The 21,169-nt window shown below is 46.6% G+C and overlaps 1 protein-coding gene across 5 annotated transcripts in view; it reads left to right on the forward strand.

Moving 5' to 3' along the window:
* LOC117979948 (blood group Rh(CE) polypeptide) overlaps positions 1 to 21,169 on the forward strand; it is a 128,174-nt gene that overhangs the window by 29,653 nt on the left and 77,352 nt on the right. For 3 of the 5 annotated variants that reach the window (XM_055103878.2, XM_057300625.2, XM_055103870.2), the window contains 4 exons: positions 1,294 to 1,431; positions 4,562 to 4,695; positions 14,929 to 15,008; positions 19,785 to 19,858. In XM_055103878.2, coding sequence (XP_054959853.1) covers positions 1,294 to 1,431; positions 4,562 to 4,695; positions 14,929 to 15,008; positions 19,785 to 19,858 — 426 coding nt within the window. Of the gene's footprint in view, positions 1 to 1,293; positions 1,432 to 4,561; positions 4,696 to 5,612; positions 5,783 to 14,928; positions 15,009 to 19,784; positions 19,859 to 21,169 lie in introns of all 5 variants that reach the window. The other 2 variants (XM_034958453.3, XM_055103876.2) reach the window with 2 other exon arrangements.

The following is a 21,169-nucleotide window of genomic DNA, read 5'->3' on the forward strand; positions in this document are numbered from 1 at the left end:
GCCTCTCTCTTCCCCCCAACAAATTTCAAGAATGGAACCATCAGAATCAGAAGTAGAGAAGTATGTGACACTAGCCATGTGGCTCTGGTCAAGCCACTTCAACGTTTTGAGTCTCAGTGACCTCATCTGTAAAGTGGGAATTAAGAGATGGTGCATGTAAAGTGCTTAACGGGGAGTAAATGGTAGGCAAACATTAGCTGCTGCTATTAGTACAGAGAGACGATGGTGCGTGTGAGTCTTGTGGGCAGAGATGGGTGAGAGGGGAGACAAAACAAGTTCTCATGATGATGGGGGCAGGGGGTCCAGCTGGTGGTGTCGGAGGGAAGTCTGGACAGACCAGTGGTGGGGCTGGGGTGGGAGGCACTGGGGGGGCTGGAGTGGAAAGAATGTGGCCACAGATGACAGCTTCACAGCAGAATTCAGTGCTAAGAGGAAGTGAGTGGCCATGAGTTCCATGGTGACAGAAAGTCTAAGACACCCAGCAAGGCAGGAGTGGGTGTCAACACAGGGAAGCCCAGAGGCTAATCCTAGGTGAGAGCTGAGGGTGTCAGATAAGAGCAAGGCAAGGCTCCGATTCTGGAGCAGTGAAGGACATAGCAGAGCTATGACCCAGGAACAAGGCCCAGCTTATTGGAACTGGGCCCAGTCACACAGGGTGGCACAGGCACCAAGTAGCCAATAATAATAATAAAAACAGTAACAATGATTTGTGTCTACTGGGCATTTATTCATGTTCTATGCCAGACACTGGACTAAGAGCTTTATATGTGGAAACTCATTTAATCCTTACAATAACCTTATGAAGAAGGTACATCCAAAACCCGATTCTTCTAGGCCAGGTGCAGTGGCTCACACCTGTAATCCCAATATTTTGGGAGGCTGAGGCAAGAGGATTGGTTGAGGCCAGGAGTTCAAGACCAGCCCAGGCAACATAGTGAGACCCTGTCTCTAAAAAATAACACAAAAACCCATTCTTCCCGCTGCCCAGGGACACACCACTAATGAGTGTGATGGGTGACTAGGATGCTGAGCACCTGGACTTCCCAGCTCATTCCCTAAATGCTGCACAATCAGGGTAACTGTGCCCTGAGCCTAAGAGGCAGTAGTGAGCTGGCCCATCATGTCCACTGATGAAGGACACATAGCCCCAACACAGGGGAGAGGTGGTTTCAGGATCAGCAAAGCAGGGAGGATGTTACAGGGTTGCCTTGTTCCCGGCGTGCTGGTCACTTGCAGCAAGATGGTGTTCTCTCTCTACCTTGCTTCCTTTACCCACACGCTATTTCTTTGCAGACTTATGTGCACAGTGCGGTGTTGGCAGGAGGCGTGGCTGTGGGTACCTCGTGTCACCTGATCCCTTCTCCGTGGCTTGCCATGGTGCTGGGTCTTGTGGCTGGGCTGATCTCCATCGGGGGAGCCAAGTGCGTGCCGGTAAGAAACTAGACAACTAACCCCCTCTGCTTTGGCTGAAGGCCAGCAGGACGCTGGGACCTGATGGGCCACTGTGCAGTGCACAGCTGCATTAGGCAGGTGTCGGCGCATTCTCTTATTGGCTTCAACGCCTAGCGAGGGATCCATCCTGGCTCGGTGGCGCATTTGTTAAGATGCTGGGGAGCAGGTGGCAGAGCCCATTTGAGCTTGCTTGGGCACTGGGGAGAATTTGTTACCAGGCTACTGGGGTGTCACAGAACTCAAGGACCGGGACTGGAGTGTTGTGGGGAGCCTAGAAGCCCCTGTTTTACTTCTTTCTTTGCTTTTCCTGAATATCTGCTTTATTCTTACTCTATAGACCTGCTTCCTCCTCTTTCACCCCACATTGTGGGATGTAGTCTTTTGCTTCAAGAAAGCAGCCTGGTGGATGGAATCTCTTGGCCCCAATCCCAAATTCTCTGGAGAAGGGGCTCTTTGGTTTAACTTGGAGAATGTTGTCTTCAGCTGGGGGTGGGCACATCGTGCATATGTGGCTGCTGCCGGGGAACCACGTGGATGACGTGAGAGGAGCAGCACCCAGAAGAGGGAGTGCTTGGCTGATGGTCCAGGTCGTGTCCACTTCTGATTGTTTAATTCTTCTTCTAAGTGGATGGATCTTTCTCCAATACTCAGCAAATCCTGATCATTCCAGAATACTTCATTATAGCCAATTGGTTATCATGTGCTTCTCTAAGAGAAATATTTAGGGACAACAAATCTTCATGGGTTTGAAGACTTGATGGAGGAAAAAGGAGTAGATTTTCGAAGGCTGGATTTGGATGAACAGGGGCTATTCAGGGAGTGCATTTCAACCTAAAATTAGGAAAAACTGGCTGGGCGCAGTGGCTCACGCGCTTTGGGAGGCCGAGGCAGGCAGATTGCCTGAGGTCAGGAGTTCAAGACCAGCCTGGCCAACATGGTGAAACCATCTCTACTAAAAGTACAAAAATTAGCCAGGCGTGGTAGCGGGCACCTGTCATCTTAGCTACTCAGGAGGCTGAGATGCGAGAATCACTTGAACCTGGGAGAGAGAGCTCGCAGTGAGCCGAAATCGCGCCACTGCACTCCAGCCTGGGCGACAAAACAAGACTCTGTCTTAAAAAAAAAAAAAGTGGTTTATATACACAGTGGAATATTATTTAGCCATAAAAAGAATGAAATCCTGTCATTTGCAGCAACATGGATGGAACTGGAGGTCATTAAAAAATAAAATAAAATAAATAAGGAAAAACGTATCAATACTTCGACTGACCAAAACCAGGGCAAATCTGATTTTCATCTTTGCAAGGGGAATAAATTTCTTTTATCACCTCTGGCTTTGAAACCCTGAAATGAAAGGAGGAAGGGCAGAAAAAAGAACACATAGCAAGTTACCATCAGGCTCAGCGCCCATCGCATTCCCTGAGCTTGTTTCCTTGACTTCATAACTGGCAGGACTATTCAAAAATGATTCACTCATTCATTCATATATTCATTCATTCATCATTCCTTCATTCAACACATACGTTTTAACACTCATCTTGCTTTTCAAGCTATAGTTTAGTGAGGGAAATGGATACACACAATACAGTGTGAGAACAGCTAGAGGGCACATCTGAGCTAGCCCGGGATGGGTCCGGAAATGCTTCCTGGAGCAGAGGAAACAGTTGACAGCCAAGTGTTGACAGAGAAGTAGTATTAGCCAGGCAGAGACATGGGGAATGTATTCCAGGCAGAAGGCACAGTGTGTATGAAAGCTTATTGGTAAGAAGAGTGTGTGGCCCAACCAGGAAACAGACATTCTGAAGGCATAGGGTCCACCTAGGAGCATGGTGGACCCAGATCCCTGAAAGATGGGAGGTGCTCAGGCACACTTCCTGGGCTAGTTGAGGAGTCTGGATTTTTATTTATTTATTTATTTATTTATTTATTTATTGAGATAGAGTCTCGTTCTGTCACCCAGGCTGCAGTGCAGTGGTGCAATCTCAGCTCACTGCAACCTCCACCTCCTGGGTTCAAGTGATTCTCCTACCTCAGCCTCCTGAGTAGCTGGGATTACAGGTGCCCACCACCATGCCTGGCTAATTTTGTGTGTGTGTGTGTGTGTGTGTGTGTGTTTTGTTGTTGTTGTTGTTGAGACAGTGTCTCGCTCTTTTGCCCAGGCTGGAGTGCAGTGGCACCATCTCGGCTTACTGCAAGCTCCGCCTCCCAGGTTCACACCATTCTCCTGCCTCAGCCTCCCGAGTAGCTGGGACTACAGGCGCCCTCCACCACGCCCAGCTAATTTTTTGTGTTTTTAGTAAAGACGGGGTTTCGCCATGTTGGCCATGCTGGTCTTGAACTCCCGACTTCAGGTGATCCACCCATGTCGGCCTCCCAAAGTGCTGGGATTACAGGCATGAGCTACCGTGCCCGACCTGGATTTTTATTCTGAAGACTAATGGGGATCCTAAGGAAGGAACCAGCCTGACTGAATTTGCATATGTGTCCACATCTGCTGGCTCACGGCTGTGTGGGAGGCTGAGTGATGGGGAGGACGGATTACTGAGTAGGGATCTGGAGGTGTGGCCTCATGCTTTGTTTCTAAGCAGCTGTGTTGTCTTTGGGATGGTACTTAAATTTGGGCTAGACCAGTGGGTCTCGGTCACCCCCCAGGGGACATCTGACAATGTCTGGAGGCGTTCTTGGTTGACACAGTGGGGTGAGGGCTGCTACTGGCAGCTCGTGGGGAGAGACCAGGGATGCTGCTTAACATCCTACAGTGCACAGGGCAGCCCCCACCGCAAGGAATTATCAGCTGAAATTGTGAATAGTGCCTACACTAGACCCTTGCTACTCATAGTGTGGTCCGTAGACCAGCAGCATTGGCATCACCTGGGACCTTGTTAGAAATGCTCTTAGACCCCACCCCACATCCACTAAAGCCAACTCTTCATTTCAACAAACTCCCCAATGATGTGAGTGCACATTCAAGTCTGAGAAGGGCTTCTTTGAGGTGAGCCTTAGTGCCCATCCCCATTTGGTGGCCCCGGATACCAAGGGTGTGTGAAAGGGGTGGGTAGGGAATATGGGTCTCACCTGCCAATCTGCTTATAATAACACTTGTCCACAGGTGTATTGTAACCAAGTGCTGGGGATTCACGACAGCTCCGGTGTGCACTACAACTTCAGCTTGCTGGGTCTGCTTGGAGAGATCACCTACATTGTGCTGGTGGTGCGTCATACCGTCTGGAACGCCAATGGCATGTGGGTCACTGGGCTTACCCCCCATCCCCTTAACACTCCCCTCCAACTCAGGAAGAAATGTGTGCAGAGACCTTAGCTGGGGCGTGTGCACTCAGGGCCAGGTGCTCAGTAGGCTTCGGTGAATATTTGTTGGCTGATTTATTCAGAAATTCTGTCCAGCCCCTACCTTGGATGGATTTATCACCTCTCCAGGCCACCTCTTCTTTCCAAATAGGGCCACCTAGGTATAGGACAAAGACACGAAATCTTCTGTGACCCCACAAACACAGAGCAGGTCAAATAGGCCCAAGCCAATTGAGACTGTGGTTCAGGTCATGATGCAGAGCTTTGCTGTGGACCTGCTCCCACTGCGTACTAGCTGGGCATGCAGCTTAACCTTTCTCAGCCTCAGTCGCCCCATTGTAAATGGAGATAATGATACTATCTCCCCTCACAGGGCTGTTGGGATGCTACTGGATTTAATAAGCTAATGCAGGGACATGCTAAGCACAACCCATCCCTGAGTCCCAGAGAGGGGTGGGCCTTGGCTGAGGTCTCACTGTGAGGTGGGAATGTGGGCCTCCAGACCAGAGGTAGGTCCTGTGGCCCCTAGACAGTGGACAGCAATGGTCAGTTTGACACACCAGAGCCCTAGCCATTACTTCCTGGATGTAGTGTGAATATTTTCTGCACATGGCTTATATAAAATGAAAAAGTGAATTGGGCATGATACAGGGATAGATTTTTAGAGATGAACTGATAGCATGATGATAATCATATTCACTGATAACATTTACTACTGTTATTGACTGCTTTAAAAGTGTCGGGCATTGTGCTAGAAACCATTATATGCATTATCTCCTTGAATTCTCACAACCGCCTACTGAGGTATTCTCAGACTCTAAGAAATGACATTTAAGAGAAGTTATCTGCCCAAGGTCACTCGGCTGGAACCTGGCTGTAAAAATGGCTGAAGCAGGTGATGAGGAGCTGATGTGTTTGGAGGTGTCTCAGAGAAATCATGGAGGCGCTGGGGTTCCTTCCGGTTCTTGGATGCCTTCCACAGAGACAACCATAGCCCCAAATTATAGGGATAACATATCAGTGGGTGAGACATCCTTGCTTGGGATGAGGAGGGGATGACCTGTGTGAAGCAAGGCGCCTCTGTAATGGGTTCCAGTGATGTGTCTGCCACTGTCTTAATAACTGTGCAATTCTAAGCAGAACCTTTCCTGTCTCTGGGCCTGAGAGTTCCCCTCTGTAAGATGAGGACTTGACCTAGCAAGGTCCTACTCACATGCCTGTAGAGAACAGGCAGGGGAAGTTAGAAAAAAAAAAGCCAGTGAAGGAAGGGAGCTCTTCAGCTTGCACCCACCATCACAGCGCAGGGACCCAGGCTCAGTGTTGCCAGATCCAATGACTTCTGAAGAGCTCAAAATCTAGAGTTTTGCATGTGCTCTCCCAAGTACTGGCAGAAAATTCAAGATTGTTAGTAACACTGTGTGGCTAAATTCTGCTTGTGGGCTGCCTAGATTCCCAATTCTGTGATTCTGTGGTTCTCTGGAAGCACTGGTTCTCCACAGCACCTGCATCACTTGGAAACTTGTTAGAAATGCAAGCCCTACCTATGGCCCCACCCCAGACCTACCCAGTTAGAAATCTGGGGGTGGGACCTATCAGTCCATGTTTGAACAAGCCCCACAAGTGTTCTCTTGCAAGCTCAAGTTTTAGAACCACTGACCTATAGCCAAAAAAGAAAAAGCCAATCAGTGGTTTGCTGGTAAAGGATTAACTTAACAACTGGCTTTCCAAGAAAATAAAGCCTTGATTGGTAGCACTTGCAATTTCTATGGTACAAACGCTTCCCACATGACTGAGTTCAAGCTATCAAGGAGACGTCACTGCACATGGACTTGGGAAGACATGAGAACAATCAGCCCACTGAGCCTATGGGAACTGGCTTCAGCACATCCCTGCAAGTCAACTCTCATCAGGGTGAGTGAGTTGAGGACCAAGAAGCAGTTATCCTCTTGCCTTTGCAGGACCCACGCAAAGGGAAGGGCATAGTGACAGTGATGGTCTCTCTTCCGGAAGCCTTTGGTTTGCTGAGAGTAAAAGGCGTGGGCTTCACCAGTGGTGAAGCCAGTCATGCAGCCTTAGTCCTGGTACTCAAACTCCCTAAATCTCAGTTTTCTATCTGTAAAATGGGAAAATAAGTTCTATGTCACAGGGTTGCTGTGCAGATTTAGCAATAGAACATAGCCCCGTTCTTTATGATGACTGATGCTGCATCACTATGAGGACATCTCTATGTAATGGAAACATGGAGAGAGGATTAAGCGCAAAGTCACAACACTTAATGGGAACTGTGGATTAGCTGCTTGGTGGCATTGGGCAAGTCAGTTGACTTTGCATTAATTCCACAAACAGTGTTTCCCAATTTCCTATTCAGATGAGCGTATGTGATTGAGTCAGATGCTGTGATCAGAACCAGGATGGAGCATTTCCCACAAACTGTGGGATTTTTCAGTGATGGGAAGGCACACTGAAATGGCATTGAATCATGCAGTTGCAGATACTCTTTTTCAATTCTCAGTCCTTTGATTACATCAGGGAGAAAAGAAAGTCCCCACTTGGGCTGAGAATCTCTGCACCCTTCTAGCTCTTGTTAACCACTCTTTTGAATAGCAGAGAAAACCTCAGACTGCCATATCTGGGAGAGACTTTAGCAACATTTTGTTTTCATTGTATCTGTTTTTACAGCTACCTCCTATTTCCTTTCTATTTCAAGCTAGTAACACAGTTTTCTTTTAAATTCATTTATTTAAATGTAAAAATAAGTCTATTTGGAGAAAAAAAATTTTTTAATAGCATCTCTGGAATGCCAGTATGGCTAAATTCATGAATGTTGTCCTCAAATGCTGAAATCTGGGAAGCATCTGGCCAAGCTTTGTGGACAGGCCTGCCTAGTTTGAATCCCAAGAGCCACCCAGTCCAAGCCACAAAACATTGGAATTCTTGGTTCACTTCCCCAACCTGAACTTGCCCTCTGTGAAATAGGCACACTAATAGCTCACTCACAGGGCTGCTGTGAGGACATGTGTTGAGCTGAGGGTCTGGCCAGGGGAGACCCTGTGCAGGGAGACTGTTATCATGGTGATGGATTTCTGCTTCATTCATTTCTTTTTCCAGACAGCATCATATAGAATGAGTTGTGGGGTGGCAGTCAGCAGGTTTGGGTTTATCCTCTATTCTGCCACTTATTACTTAAAAAAAACAAAAACCCAACTTATATAGTATAAGCTAAATCCAGAAAAGTGCAAATATCTTACAAGTACCATTTGATGAATCTTCTGATATCCCCACATAACCAACACCCAGAACCTCTTCTTGTCTCATTCCAGGATAACCACTAACCTGACTTCTAACAGCATCAGTCAGTTTTGTCTGTTTTTGTACATTATATGGGATGGTTTGAATGTGTCCCCCAAATTTCATGTGCTGGAAACTTAATCCGTCAATTCATATGTTGATGGTATTTGGAGGAAGGGCCTTTGGGAAGTAATTAGGATTAGATAAGGTCATGGGGTGAGGTATGATGGCACTGGTGACTTATAAGAAGAGAAAGAGAAATCTGAGCTGGCATGCTCTTGCCCTCTCACTGTGTGATGACTTCTCCATGTTATGATGCAGCAAGAAGGCTCTCACCAGATGGTGGCACCATGCTTTTGGACTTCCCAGCCTCTAGAACTGTGAGCTAAATAAATTTATTTTCTTTATAATCACCCAGTTTGATATTTTGTCATAGCAACAGAATAGGAACAAAGAAAGAAAATTAATGCAAGAGGTAGAGTTTTTACTGTAACAGATTCCTGAAAATGTGGAAGTGGCTTTGGAACTGGGTGATGGGAATAGGTTGGAAGAGTTTTGAGGAAGAGGCTAGAAAAAGCCTGTATTGTCAAGAATGGAGCATTAGGCCAGGCATGGTGGCTCAGGCTTATAATCCCAGCACTTTGGGAGGCCGAAGCAGGTGAATCACCTGAGGTCAGGAGTTGGAGACCAGCCTGGCTAACATGGTGAAATGCTGTTTCTACCAAAAATACAAAAAATTAGCTGGGTGTAGTGGCACATGCCTGTAATCCCAGCTACTCAGGAGGCTGAAGCAGGAGAATCACTTGAACCCAGGAGGCAGAGGTTGCAATGAGGTGAGATCGTGCTATTGCACTCCAGCTTGGGCAACAAGAGCAAAACTCCATCTCAAAAAAAAAAAAAAAAAAAAAAGAATGGAGCATTAAAGACAGTTCTGCAGTTCTGGTGAGGGCTTAAAAGAAGACCCCAGAACTAGGGAAAGTCTGGAACTTCTTAATGGTTACTTAAGTCATTGAGATCAGAATGCTGATAGGAATATGGCTGGTAAAGGCCATTCTGATGAGGTCTCAGATGGAACTGAAGAACCACATGTTGGAAACTGGAGCAAAGGTCATCCTTTTTATAAAGAAGCAAAGATCTTAGCTGAACTTTGTCTGTGCCAGAGTCATTTATGGAAAGCAGAAAATCCGTAGGTCAGCCATGTTGTAGAGAATGAAAGAACATTTTCAGCTGAGAAAACTGAGAGTGTGACCAAGCTACCGATTGATAAGAAAACTAGTACACATAAATTAGCCAGGCGTGGTGGCGGGCGCCTGTAGTCCCAGCTACTTGGGAGGCTGAGGCAGGAGAATGGCATGAACCCAGGAGGCAGAGCTTGCAGTGAGCCGAGATCGCGTCACTGCACTCCAGCCTGGGCGACAGAGCAAGACTCCGTCTCAAAAAAAAAAAAAAAAGGAAGAAAGAAAATTAGTACACATAGAACAAAGCCAGAGGCTGTTCATCAGGACAAGGGAGAAAAACTCCAAAGCCATTTCAGAGATTTTCAAGACTGCCCCTCCCATTACTGGCCCAGAGCTCTAAGAGGGCAGAATGGTTTGGAATGACCAGCTGCTGCCCAGGGCTGCCTTGGGTCTCTCCTCCCCACATTTCTAGTGCAGCATTCCTCAGCCATCCCAGCTGTGGCTCAAGTGGCCACAGGTGTGATGTGGAAGGTAAAAGTCATAAACCTTGGCAGCATACACATGGCACTAATTTTGCAAGTGTGCAGAATGCAAAAGCTGAGGGGGCATGCCTTCTTCCACCTACATTTCAAAGGGTGCTGTGAACGGCCACCACAGAGACCCCCAGAAGAGCAGGGTCTAGTGGAGCTACAAGGGTGGGGCCACTGTCAAGACCCCAGAACGGTAGAGCTATCATAGTGCAATGCCAGCTTGGGAGAACTGCAGGCATGAGACTCCAACCTCTGAGAACTGCAACTTGGGCAGAGCCCAGCAAAACCACAGGGGCAGAGCTCCCGGAAGCTTCAGGGGTCCAAATTCCATAGTGTGTCCAGGAGGTGGCACACAGAGTAAAAGATCATTCTGAAGGTTTAAGGTTTAATGTTGTTTTCTATGTTGGGTTTTGTACTTTCTTGGAACCAGTTACCCTTTTCCCCTTGCCTCTTTTTCCTTTTAGAATGGGAATGTCTGTCCTATGCCTGTTCCACTGTTGTATTTTGGAAGTCAATAACTTGTTTTGACTTTACAGGCTTACAGCCAGAGGGACTCTCCCATAGAATGAATTGTACCTTAACTCTCACCCACATCTGATTTAGATGAGACCATGGACTTTGGACTTTTGAGTTGGTGCTGGAACAAGTTAAGACTTTGGGGGTTGTCTAAGTGTGGTGTTTCATGCCTGTTATCCCAGTGGTTTGGGAGGCCGAGGTGGGAGGATTGCTTGAGCCCAGGAGTTCAAGACCAGCCTGGGCAACATAGTGAGACCCGTCTCTACAAAAAATAAAAATAAAAAAATTAGCCAGGTATTGTGGCATGTGCCTGTAATTCTAGCTACTCAGGAGGCTGAGGTGAGAGGATCACTTGAGCCAAGGAGTTTGAGGCTGCAGTGAGCTATGGTCATGCCACTGCATTCCAGCCAGGGCAACAGAGTGAGACTCTATCTCTACAAATAAAATTAAATAAACTTAGCTGGATATGGTGGCACACATCTGTAGTCCTAGCTACTCAGGAGGCTGAGACAGGAGGATTACTTGGGCCCAGGAGTTTGAGGCTGCAGTGAGCTATGATCATGCCACTGCATTCCAGCCTGGATGATAGAGCAAAATCCCATCTCTAAAAAAAAAAAAAAAAAATACTTTGGTGCTATTGGGATGAATTTTGCATGTAAGAAGGACATGCATTTTGGGGGCTGAGGCAGAATGCTATGGTTTGAATGTATCCCTCAAATTTCATGTGTTGAAAACTTAATCTCCAAATTCATATGTTGATGAAATTGGAGGTGAGGCCTTTGGGAGGTAACTAGGATTAGACAGTCATCAGGGTGGGGCCCCTATGATGAGACTGGTGGCTTACAAGAGGAAGAGAGACCTGAGCTGACATGCTCTTGCCCTCTTGCCATGTGATACCCTCTGCCATGTTATGGCACAGCAAGAAGGTCCTCAACAGATGCCAGCAGCATGCTCTTAGACTTCCCAGCCTCCAGAACCATGAGCTATATACACTTGTTTCATAAATTACCCATTCTCTGGTATTCTGTTATAGCAACAGAAAATGAACTGAGATAATATACATGGAATCATACAGTAAGTCTGTGCTTTTGTATGATTCTTTTACTCAACATTGTAGTTGTGAGATTCATCCAGGTTGTTAAGCATTGCTGTACCCTTTTTCCACTGGGATATAGTGTTCTGTCATGCTTGGGTCTTAATTTATAAAGGTGACTGAGTGGCATTTTCTTCCAGTATTATTGGAAGGAAAGTTTTGTTGTTCACAGTTCCCCTGTAAACAAGAGGCAGAACACGTCATGCAGGGCCACACAAAACTGTATCATCCAGGGACCAGGCAGCAGAAAGAGAGGGGGAACTGGGACTATGCCTTTATGACAAAGAGTGGTGGGAGAGTAACTGAGTGAGGGCATCCACTAATGGGCAGGAAGTGAAAACACATATGTTAGAATTTGTAGCTGAGGGGTTTATAATATGAGTTTCCCATGCCTGAGAAAGCTGACTTGCAAGAAAACGAGATAAACAACTTTGGCCATTAGTGTGGCCCTGTCATAAATGAATGTCAGATAGGCAAATAGAGAATCTAAGAAAAGATAGTTGGAACAAGTGTTCCATTGTGTGAATGCAGCAGAATTTATTTATCCATTATTGAGGAGGATTCGGGTAGTTTCCAGTTTGGAGCTATTATGAATATTCTAGTATTGCTCCTATGAACATTCTAGCACTTTTATTTTTGGAGCACATGAATGCACTTCTGTTGATTATATGCCTAGAAGTGAAATTGTTGAATTATACAGTATTCACACAGTCAGCTTTAGTGGCTACTGCTAAACAGTTTTCTCTAGTAGTTTGCCCCAATCTAATCACCAGTAGTGTATAGAAGCTCCTTTTACTCCACATTTTGCCAACACTTGGTGTTTTCCTTCTTTTTGATTAGTCATTTAGCAATCAAACCTATTGTTTAAATTTTGATATCTCCAATAACTAACTAAATGGAGCACTTTTAATACGCTTTTTGGACAGTTGAATATCTTTTCTTGTGAAATGTCTATTCAAGTTAGTTTGCCCATTTTCTATTGTGGTGTTCTGTCTTTTTCTTATTGATTTGTAGGAATTCCTTACATATCCTGGATATGAATCCCACTTTGTGGGTTACGTTTTTCCTTCTTTCTTTCTTTTTTGAAACAGAGTCTCCTTCTGTCACCCAGGCTGGAATGCAGTGGCGCTATCTCAGCTCACTACAACCTCTGCCTCCCAGGTTCAAGCAATTCTCATACTTCAGCCTGCCGAGTAGCTTAGATTACAGGCGCATGCCACCATGCCCAGCTAACTTTTGTATAGACAAAATAATTTTTGGTAGAGACAGGGTTTTGCCATGTTGGACAGGCTGATCTTGGACTCCTGGCCTCAACTTTGGCCCACCTTGGCCTCCCAAAGTGCCAGGATTACAGGTGTGAGCCACCATGCCCAGCCCACCTTTTACTTTCTTAATGGTGTCTTTTGAACAAGAGAGGTTCTTAATTTTAATATAGCCCAATTTATCATTGTTCCCTTTATGTTTAGTTCTTTTATGTCCTGTTTAAGAATTTTTGCAGCCAGCACGGTGGCTCACACCTATAATCCCAGCACTTTGGGAGGCTGAGGCTGGCGGATCACAAGGTCAAGAGATCGAGATCATCCTGGCCAACATGGTGAAACCCTGTCCCTACTAAAAATACAAAAAATTAGCTGGGCGTTGTGGCTCTTGCCTGTAGTCTCGGCTACTCGGGAGGCTGAGATCACGCCACTGCACTCCAGCCTGGCAACACAGCAAGACTCCATCTCAAAAAAAAAAAAATTTGCAAGGTCATGCATATGTCCCCCTGAATTTTTTTCTAAAAATCACTTAATATTAGATCAATGAATTGAGTAATTGACTCCATTTTTCAGTCATTCAGCAAACATTTCCCTGAGGTTTTGATAACCTGAACTGTGTTTGGAGCTGGGGAGGAAGCAAACTATTGAAGATATACAAAGATGGCAAAGATGAGGGCCTGGAGCTTGCCACACGGAAGGGGGGATGGCTGCCTGAATGGTTGGGCAGGTAGTTGTTGCCTTCTGCACTCCCTACATGAGCAGCAGGGTGGCAACTCTTTTTATCTTTTTAATTTATTTATGTTTTCTTTTTTTTTTTTTTCTTTTTTTGAGATGGAGTCTTGCTCTGTTGCCCAGGCTGGGGTGCAGTGGCGTGATCTCAGCTCACTGCAAACTCCACCTCCTGGGTTCACGCCGTTCTTCTGCCTCAGCCTCCTGAGTAGCTGGGACTACAGTTACCTGCCACTACTCCCGGCTAATGTTTTGTATTTTTAGTAGAGATGGGGTTTCACTGTGTTAGCCACGATGGTCTCCATCTCCTGACCTCATGATCCGCCCGCCTCGGCCTCCCAAAGTGCTGGGATTACAGGCGTGAGCCACCACACCCGGCCTTAATTTATTTTTCTAGTCTGCAGGTAATTCTTTTTGATTCTCTCCACTCTCCCATGATCTTATGAGGTAGGGACTGTCATTATTTCTCCCACTTTATAATGAACAATCAGTAAAGACAGGGAAGATAACCAAATGACATACAAGGTGGGGTCCACCCCATGAGGCTGCAGGCTTGGAGCTTTGCTTTGTCTTAATAATGAGAACATGAGCTGCCCACCTGTTGAAAGAAATAGGAAAGGCTTAAAAAACTGGCTTGCTGTGTACAACTATCCGTGGGGCTGTAGTGAAGGGGCTGGCAGCGCCCAGGTGCAGGCTGAATCCTGTGACAATCACATTCAGCATCCAAGGGCCCCCGTAATAGCTTAATGTTTGAATTGAACCCCTGGGGTTGCCTTGAAGGAGAGAGGTCCTGGAAGTATGTTCAAGGGGTAGGGATGGGCAGGGGAGATGGGTCTGAAAGCCAAGCTCTACCCCACCCACCTTGCCCCAAGAGAAATAGAACCTTCATCTTTAATTGCCTAACAAGAAAACTGGGGCTGGCCTGATGTGGTGGCTCATGTCTGTAATCCCAGCACTTTGGGAGGCCGAGGCGGGCAGATCACTTGAGGTCAGGAGTTCGAGATCAGCCTGGTCAACATGGTGAAACCCCGTCTCTATTAATAATACAAAAATTATCCAGGTATGGTGACTCATGCCTGTAGTCCCAGCTACTTGAGGCACAAGAATCGCTTGGACCTGGGGGACAGAGGTTGCAGTGAGCCGACCACTGCACTCCAATCTGGACGACAGAGTGAGACTCCATCTCACAAACGACAACAGAAAAAAAAAAAAAAAAGAGAGAAAACTGGAGGCTCTCAGAGGTTGAGGGACTTGCCCAGGGTCTTGCAGCTAGTAAGTGACAGAGCTGGGACTTGAGCTTGGGTTTTCTGACTCCTGGTCTGGTTCATTATCCATGAGGTGCTGGGAACTGAAATAAGCCACAGACAATCTTGGAATCTCCTTCGCCTCCCTCCCTCCCACATGTCTGCATGGCTTTTTGGGAAAATGCCAGGGGAATGTACCAGCCAGGAAGAGGACCCTTGTTTTCCTCATGGCCCTTCCTGGCGATGGCACTACTGACACCGACAGTCCTTTTTGTCCCTGATGACCTCTGCTGCCTGATGCCCAAGTGACCACCTCTGCTTTGTCATTTCTAGGATTGGCTTCCAGGTCCTCCTCGGCATTGGGGAATTCAGCTTGGCCATCGCGATAGCTCTCACGTCAGGTCTCCTGACAGGTCAGTGTGAGGCCACCTTTCTTCCACCATTGCCAGGACACAGCACCTACGTCCAGAGCGCACCCTGCCATGTGGCTGGATGTATATGTGCCCCATCTCCTTCTCTGAGGATCACATAATTTCAGAATTGGAAAGGTTCTTAGAGGTCACCTGCTGCTAATGTGGACTGTGAGGCCAGGGCAGGGAAGGGACATCCCTGAGGTTATAAGTAGGGTGAGTGGCAACGTTGCAGACTTTTGAACCCAGGGCTGGTGATCACACTCAGTTTTGCACAGAAGCCCGAGAAAATCCTTACAGCCAAAAGCCTACCTTTTATTTCTGAGGACACCCATAATACTATTTTATTCAACAGATATTTATTCAATATCCACTATGAGCCAGGCACTGGGGACACAGCAGTGAGCAAAACAAATTCCCTGACCTCATGGAATTAACCTTCTAGTGGGGGAAGGTATTAGCAATAAATAGACAAATAAGTGTCTACTACGTCAGATGGTAAGAAGTGGCTGTGAAGACAGAGCAAACTAGAGAAACATAGAGTCAATGTGGGATGGGGTGTTCTTTTAGGGGGGTGGTCAGGGAAGGCTTATCTGAGTAGTTAGCTTTTAAGCAGAGACCCCAATGAAGAGGAGGGAGATGTGCGATGCATTTAGTTAGGGGAAGAACATTCCATGAAAATAGTATAGCAAGTGCAAAGGCCCTGAGACAGGAGCATGCTTTGTGTGTTGAGGGAACGGTAAGGAGACCAGTGTGGTTGGTGTGAATGGAGTGAGAAGGAGCGGCGGGGGTTGAGGGCAGAATGGTAGTGAGGAGCAGGCCCTTATAAAAGATGGGAAGCCACTGGAGATCTTTCAACAAAGGGGAAAAGTATGTTTCTGTTCTTGCAATACAATAGAACAGCAAAAAATCTAGGGGAGTTGCTAATTAGCCAGTTTTACTTATATGCCAGGTGAAAATATGTGGCTAGGTGCAGTGGCTCATACCTGTAATCCCAGCAGTTTGGGAGACCAAAGTGGGCAGATCATCTGAGGTCAGGATTCAAGACCAGCATGGCCAACACGGTGAAACCCCGTCTCTACTAAATATTAAAAAATAAGCCAGGCGTGGTGGTGGGCGCCTGTAATCCCAGCTACTTGGGAGGCTGAGGCAGGGGAATTGCTTGAACCCGGGAGGCAGAGGTTGCAGTGAGCCGAGACTCTGTCTAAAAAAAAAAGAAAATACACATTCAGGCCAGGCGCAGTGGCTCACACCTGTAATCCCAGCACATTGGGAGGCTGAGGCAGGTAGATCACCTGAGGTCAGGAGTTCGAGACCAGCCTGACCAACATGGCAAAACCCTGTCTCTGCCAGAAATACAAAAAATAGCCAGGCGTGGTGGCAGGCGCCTGTAGTCCCAGCTACTCGGGAGGCTGAAGTAGGGGAATGGCTTGACCCCAGGAGATGGAGGTTATAGTGAGCCAAGGTTGCACCAGCCTAGGTGACAGAGTGAGACTGTCTCAAAAAAAAAAAAAGAAAGAAAATATACATTCCATCCAGAACTTGTTATTCTACAAGCAAACATCTTTTATTGGTTAGACACCCATATATGTGTCCCTAAGCAGGAGATGGATGCCAAATAAGAGACAAATGGCGTAAGACACTATGAGTTGTGTGGTGACTTTGGGCATGTCACTTCACTCCCTCTGAGCCTTGGTTAGCTTCTCTGTAAAATGAAAGGATTATGGTAACTAAGTTGGCTTCCTTCCAGCTTTAACAAACTGTATGGAGGTACTTTTTGGAGATACCTGGGTAATTTTTGAGTGTGAGATTCGCTAGAATTGCTTTAATATACCAATGTCTGGCCTTAGCTTTTGGCAGAGTCTGTGTGAAGAAGCAGAGGCGGAGTAGCGTTAATTCCGTAAGTTAACGTTCAGTTCGTGGCAGCTGGCAATCCAACCCTGGGAAAGACTGCCGGATTTAGCAAAAATGCAAGGTGTCTGTTTTTAAATTCGAAATGAATTGGGTATCCTGCATTTTATTTGGCAACCCTGTCCTGGGACTCACACTATTCACTGTTATCACTGGTATGTTCAAAGTGGTGCTGACTTGCCCTCTGTCTTGCAAATTACCCGGGGGTCTTTTCTTATGCTTCACTGGAGTCAAAAAAGAGAAAAGAGGAAAAGACAATCATATTGTTCCTTTAAGAGTTAAGACCAACAAGCTTTCTTCTTTACATGTTGTTTTTGACATGAGCGAACTGGTGATTAAAAACAACTTGGGTGGCTCATACTTGTAATCCCAGCACCTTGGGAAGCTGAGGTGGGAGAATAGCTTGAGGCCAGGAGTTCAAGCCAGGGCAACATAGTGAGACCCCATCTCTACAAAAGATACAAAAATTAGCCAGGCGTGGTGCTACACCTGTAGTCCCAGCTGCTCCGGAGGCTGAGATGGATCAGTTGAGCTTGGGAGGTGGAAGTTGCAGTGAGCTGAGATCGTGCCACTGCACTCCAGCCTGGACAACAGAGCAAGACCCTGTCTCAAAAAAGGAAACAAAACAACTTGGACAATGGAAGGGGGAAAAAGTTCCTCAAGCAGCTAAAATTGCACCAAATGGACTCCCAGAAGACAAGCATTTAACTTGTTAATTGAGCCCTCTATGGGCCTGTCTATACTTATTTAAGAAACAATCCTATCAAGCATAGTTATTGGGTTTCTCAGCCCAGGTAGATTAGAAATAGCAGATTAGAGGTGGGCTAGGTTTCTAGAGGTAAAGTACACCAGCAGAAGTTAGAAGTGAAAGCAAAGAGGCTAACAGAGGAAGAGAAATTCTTTTTTTTTTTTTAGACGGAGTTTTGCTCTTGTTGCCCAGGCTGGAGTGCAATGGCGCTATCTCGGCTCACCGCCACCTACGCCTCATGGGTTCAAGTGATTCTCCTGCCTCAGCCTCCTGAGTAGCTGGGATTACAGGCATGCACCACCACACCCGGCTAATTTTGTATTTTTAGTAGAGACAGGGTTTCTCCATGTTGGTCATGCTGGTCTCGAACTCCTGACCTCAGGTGATCTGCCCACCTTGGCCTCCCAAAGTGCTGGGATTACAGGCATAAGCCACTGCGCCCGGCCGACAAATTCTTAAAACTGGACACAAGAACACAGAACGCTTGGGCTGCTGAGAGATTAGACCGACAACCCTCCACGGCTACACACCTTTTCCACGTTATATGGCACGTTATAAGTGGGTGTTCCTAGTGATGGTTCTGATTTTTTTTTTTTAAAGTCTAAATATGTTTAATGTTGTCTCAGAAGACAAAATATATTTTAGACAGATATTCCTCAGTGTTGAGTAAGCCTCAGCTATCTGGAAAATTCATGCAGGCGCCAGAGATCGTTACTGAGTAATTCAAGCTAACTGCGTCATGCTGGTTGTACCCTGCATGCCAATATCAGCTAAAAGCAGCACCACGAAAGGGAAATACAAATCTCACTAAGCACTCGCCCATTCTTGTTAATGACACTGGAACTGATCATCCTTAATAATACACAGATAAATCTATCAGGAGTATTTCCTTGCTTCCTGTGAAAGGAAGCACTCATTCCATGTGTCCTGTGAAATTCAGCCAGCTTCGGGAAGCTGGAGGAATACATATGGCCAAGCTATCTGGGCAGAGAGTAGACAGGGAATGGAGGTTGGGCACAGTGGCTCACACCTGTAATCGCAGCCCTTTAGAAGGCAAAGGCGGGCAGATCACTTGAGCTCAGGTGTTCAAGACCAGCCTGGGCAACATGGCTAAACCCCGTCTCTGCAAAAAATACAAAAGAATGAGCTGGGTATGGTAGCACACACCTGTGGTCCCAGCTACTTGGGAGGCTGAGGTGGGAGGGTTGCTTGAGCCCGGGAGTTTGAGGCTGCAATGAGCTGTGATTGTGCCACTGCACTCCAGCCTGGATAACAGAATGAGACCCTGTCCCAAAAATAAAAAATAAAACCAAAGACACTTAAAAAGATGGGGAAAGGAAGGACAGGCACTAAAGCAAGTTATAAACTACTTTCCTAACTACACAAGTAGAATCTTAAGCTGAGGTTCCCAGGAGTTGACTGGAGCCAGAGAAGACAGACCTATAGGAGCACCCAATTGGAGTCACCCTCCATAGTAGCCCGTATGTCTTACATGGATCAGCTTTCGTGGGGCCCTTCTACTCCGTCTGGGGAAGGGCGTCAGATCTGTGGCTATCATGTACTGCTCAGTACACTGCCATTCCCAGTTCTTTTTTTCAAAAAGAAAGAAAAAATGTCTACAGAATCGGCCGGGTGTGGTGGCTTATGCCTGTAATACTAGCAAGTTGGAAGGCTGAGGTGGGTGGATCACCTGAGGTCGGGAGTTCGAGACCAGCCTGGCCAACATGGTGAAACCCCATCTCTACTAAAAAAAAAAAAAAAAAAAAAATAGCTGGATGTGGTGGCAGGCGCCTATAATCTTAGCTACTTGGGAGGCTGAGGCAGGAGAATTGCTTGAACCTGGGAAGCAGAGGTTGCAGTGAGCTGAGATCACGCCATTGTACTCCAGCCTGGGCGATAGAGTGAGACTCTGTCTCAAAATAAATAAAATAAAATAAAATAGTCTACAGAATTAAGCTGGTCCAGGAATGACAGGGCTTCCATTTATTTGTCTTTCAATTGTGGGAGAAAAAGGATTTCTGTTGAGACACTGTCGTTTTGACACACAATATTGCGATTAATCTTGAGATTAAAAATCCTGTGCTCCAAATGTTTTAACATTAAATTATGCATTTAAACAGGTTTGCTCCTAAATCTCAAAATATGGAAAGCACCTCATGTGGCTAAATATTTTGATGACCAAGTTTTCTGGAAGGTAAGATTTTTCACCTATTAATGTGATAGATTTTGAGTGCATGAACTTAAAAACATACCTGGGTATATATGTTGACTTGCTGTTTATGAGTAAAACAAAAACAAAAATGGAGTAAGGAGGATTGCAGGAGGAACTGGAGGAGGAACAAATCCATGATATGCATGTGTGTGGGGGAGGGTGGCGGGGAGGTGGTAAAGGTCACCATTTCCCTGATACCTCAAATTCATTCAGAGTCAGGGATGAGACAGCTTTCACTGGCCACACTTCCCCTCCCCGCATCTGCAGTCCTCAGCGTAGCCAAATAGTCTGACATGCAGGTGACAGAACCCCCCAGTGCAAAAGCTGGAAGAAACCTCAAGCCTTGGAGTCCAACCCCTTTTTTGACAGATGCTAAGAGTGGAGACATGACTTATCAAGATCTTACAGCTGGCCGGGCACGGTGGCTCACACCTGTAATCCCAGCACTTTGGGAGGCTGAGGTGGGGCGATCACCTGAGGCCAGGAGTTCGAGACCAGCCTGGCCAACGTGTCGAAACCCCATCTCTACTAAAAATACAAAAGTTAGCTAGGCATAGTGACACATGCCTGTAATCCCAGTTACTCAGGAGGCTGAGGCAGGAGAATCACTTGAAATCAGGAGGCAGAGGTTGCAGTGAGCTGAGATCGCGCCACTGCACTCCAGCCTGGGCAACAAGAGCTGACACTCTGTCTCAAAAAAAAAAAAAAAAAATTCTTACAGTGTGTGAGTATCCAGGCTGAGTCCTGAACACAGCTCTTGATAAATGATAACAAGCAGGCACCAAAAAATTTGTAGTACAGGAGTCTGAGGTCACTTAACAAAGGGACATAGAGCTCAAACAACTCAGCAGCTGCTGAGGGTCCCGTGTTACATTGTAGCGTTTGTTGTTGTGACTGGGCTAGAAAGAAGGTGAAGAAGGTTGGGGCTCACTCCCTGCCTCCCCTCCCACTCTCCTCCCTTTGACCTACACTCATAGTTCACGCAGCACTCTGATGTGTCCCCTTAGGCCATCCTCTAGTCAATGCTGTGGGTAGGCTGGACCAGCAGGGACCAGTATTGTCACAGCAAGTCCAGGCCAACAGTGGTCAGGCTGCTGCCCGGTGTTGTACCTTTGTGAGTGGCAGAGCCAAGACCGGAACCCAGGCCTTCTGAGTCCCACGCCAATGCTTGCCCCACCCAGCATCCAAGCTGTTGCTCACTAAAGAGATAGAGAAGCAGCCTTATTATGGGCCTGGACACCTGTGCATGAGGGGTCAAGCAGAGAGGACCTGGGGAGAGACCCTGCCCCTTCT

This window comes from Pan paniscus, chromosome 1, assembly GCF_029289425.2.
Source record: "Pan paniscus chromosome 1, NHGRI_mPanPan1-v2.0_pri, whole genome shotgun sequence".
Lineage (NCBI taxonomy): Eukaryota > Metazoa > Chordata > Mammalia > Primates > Hominidae > Pan > Pan paniscus.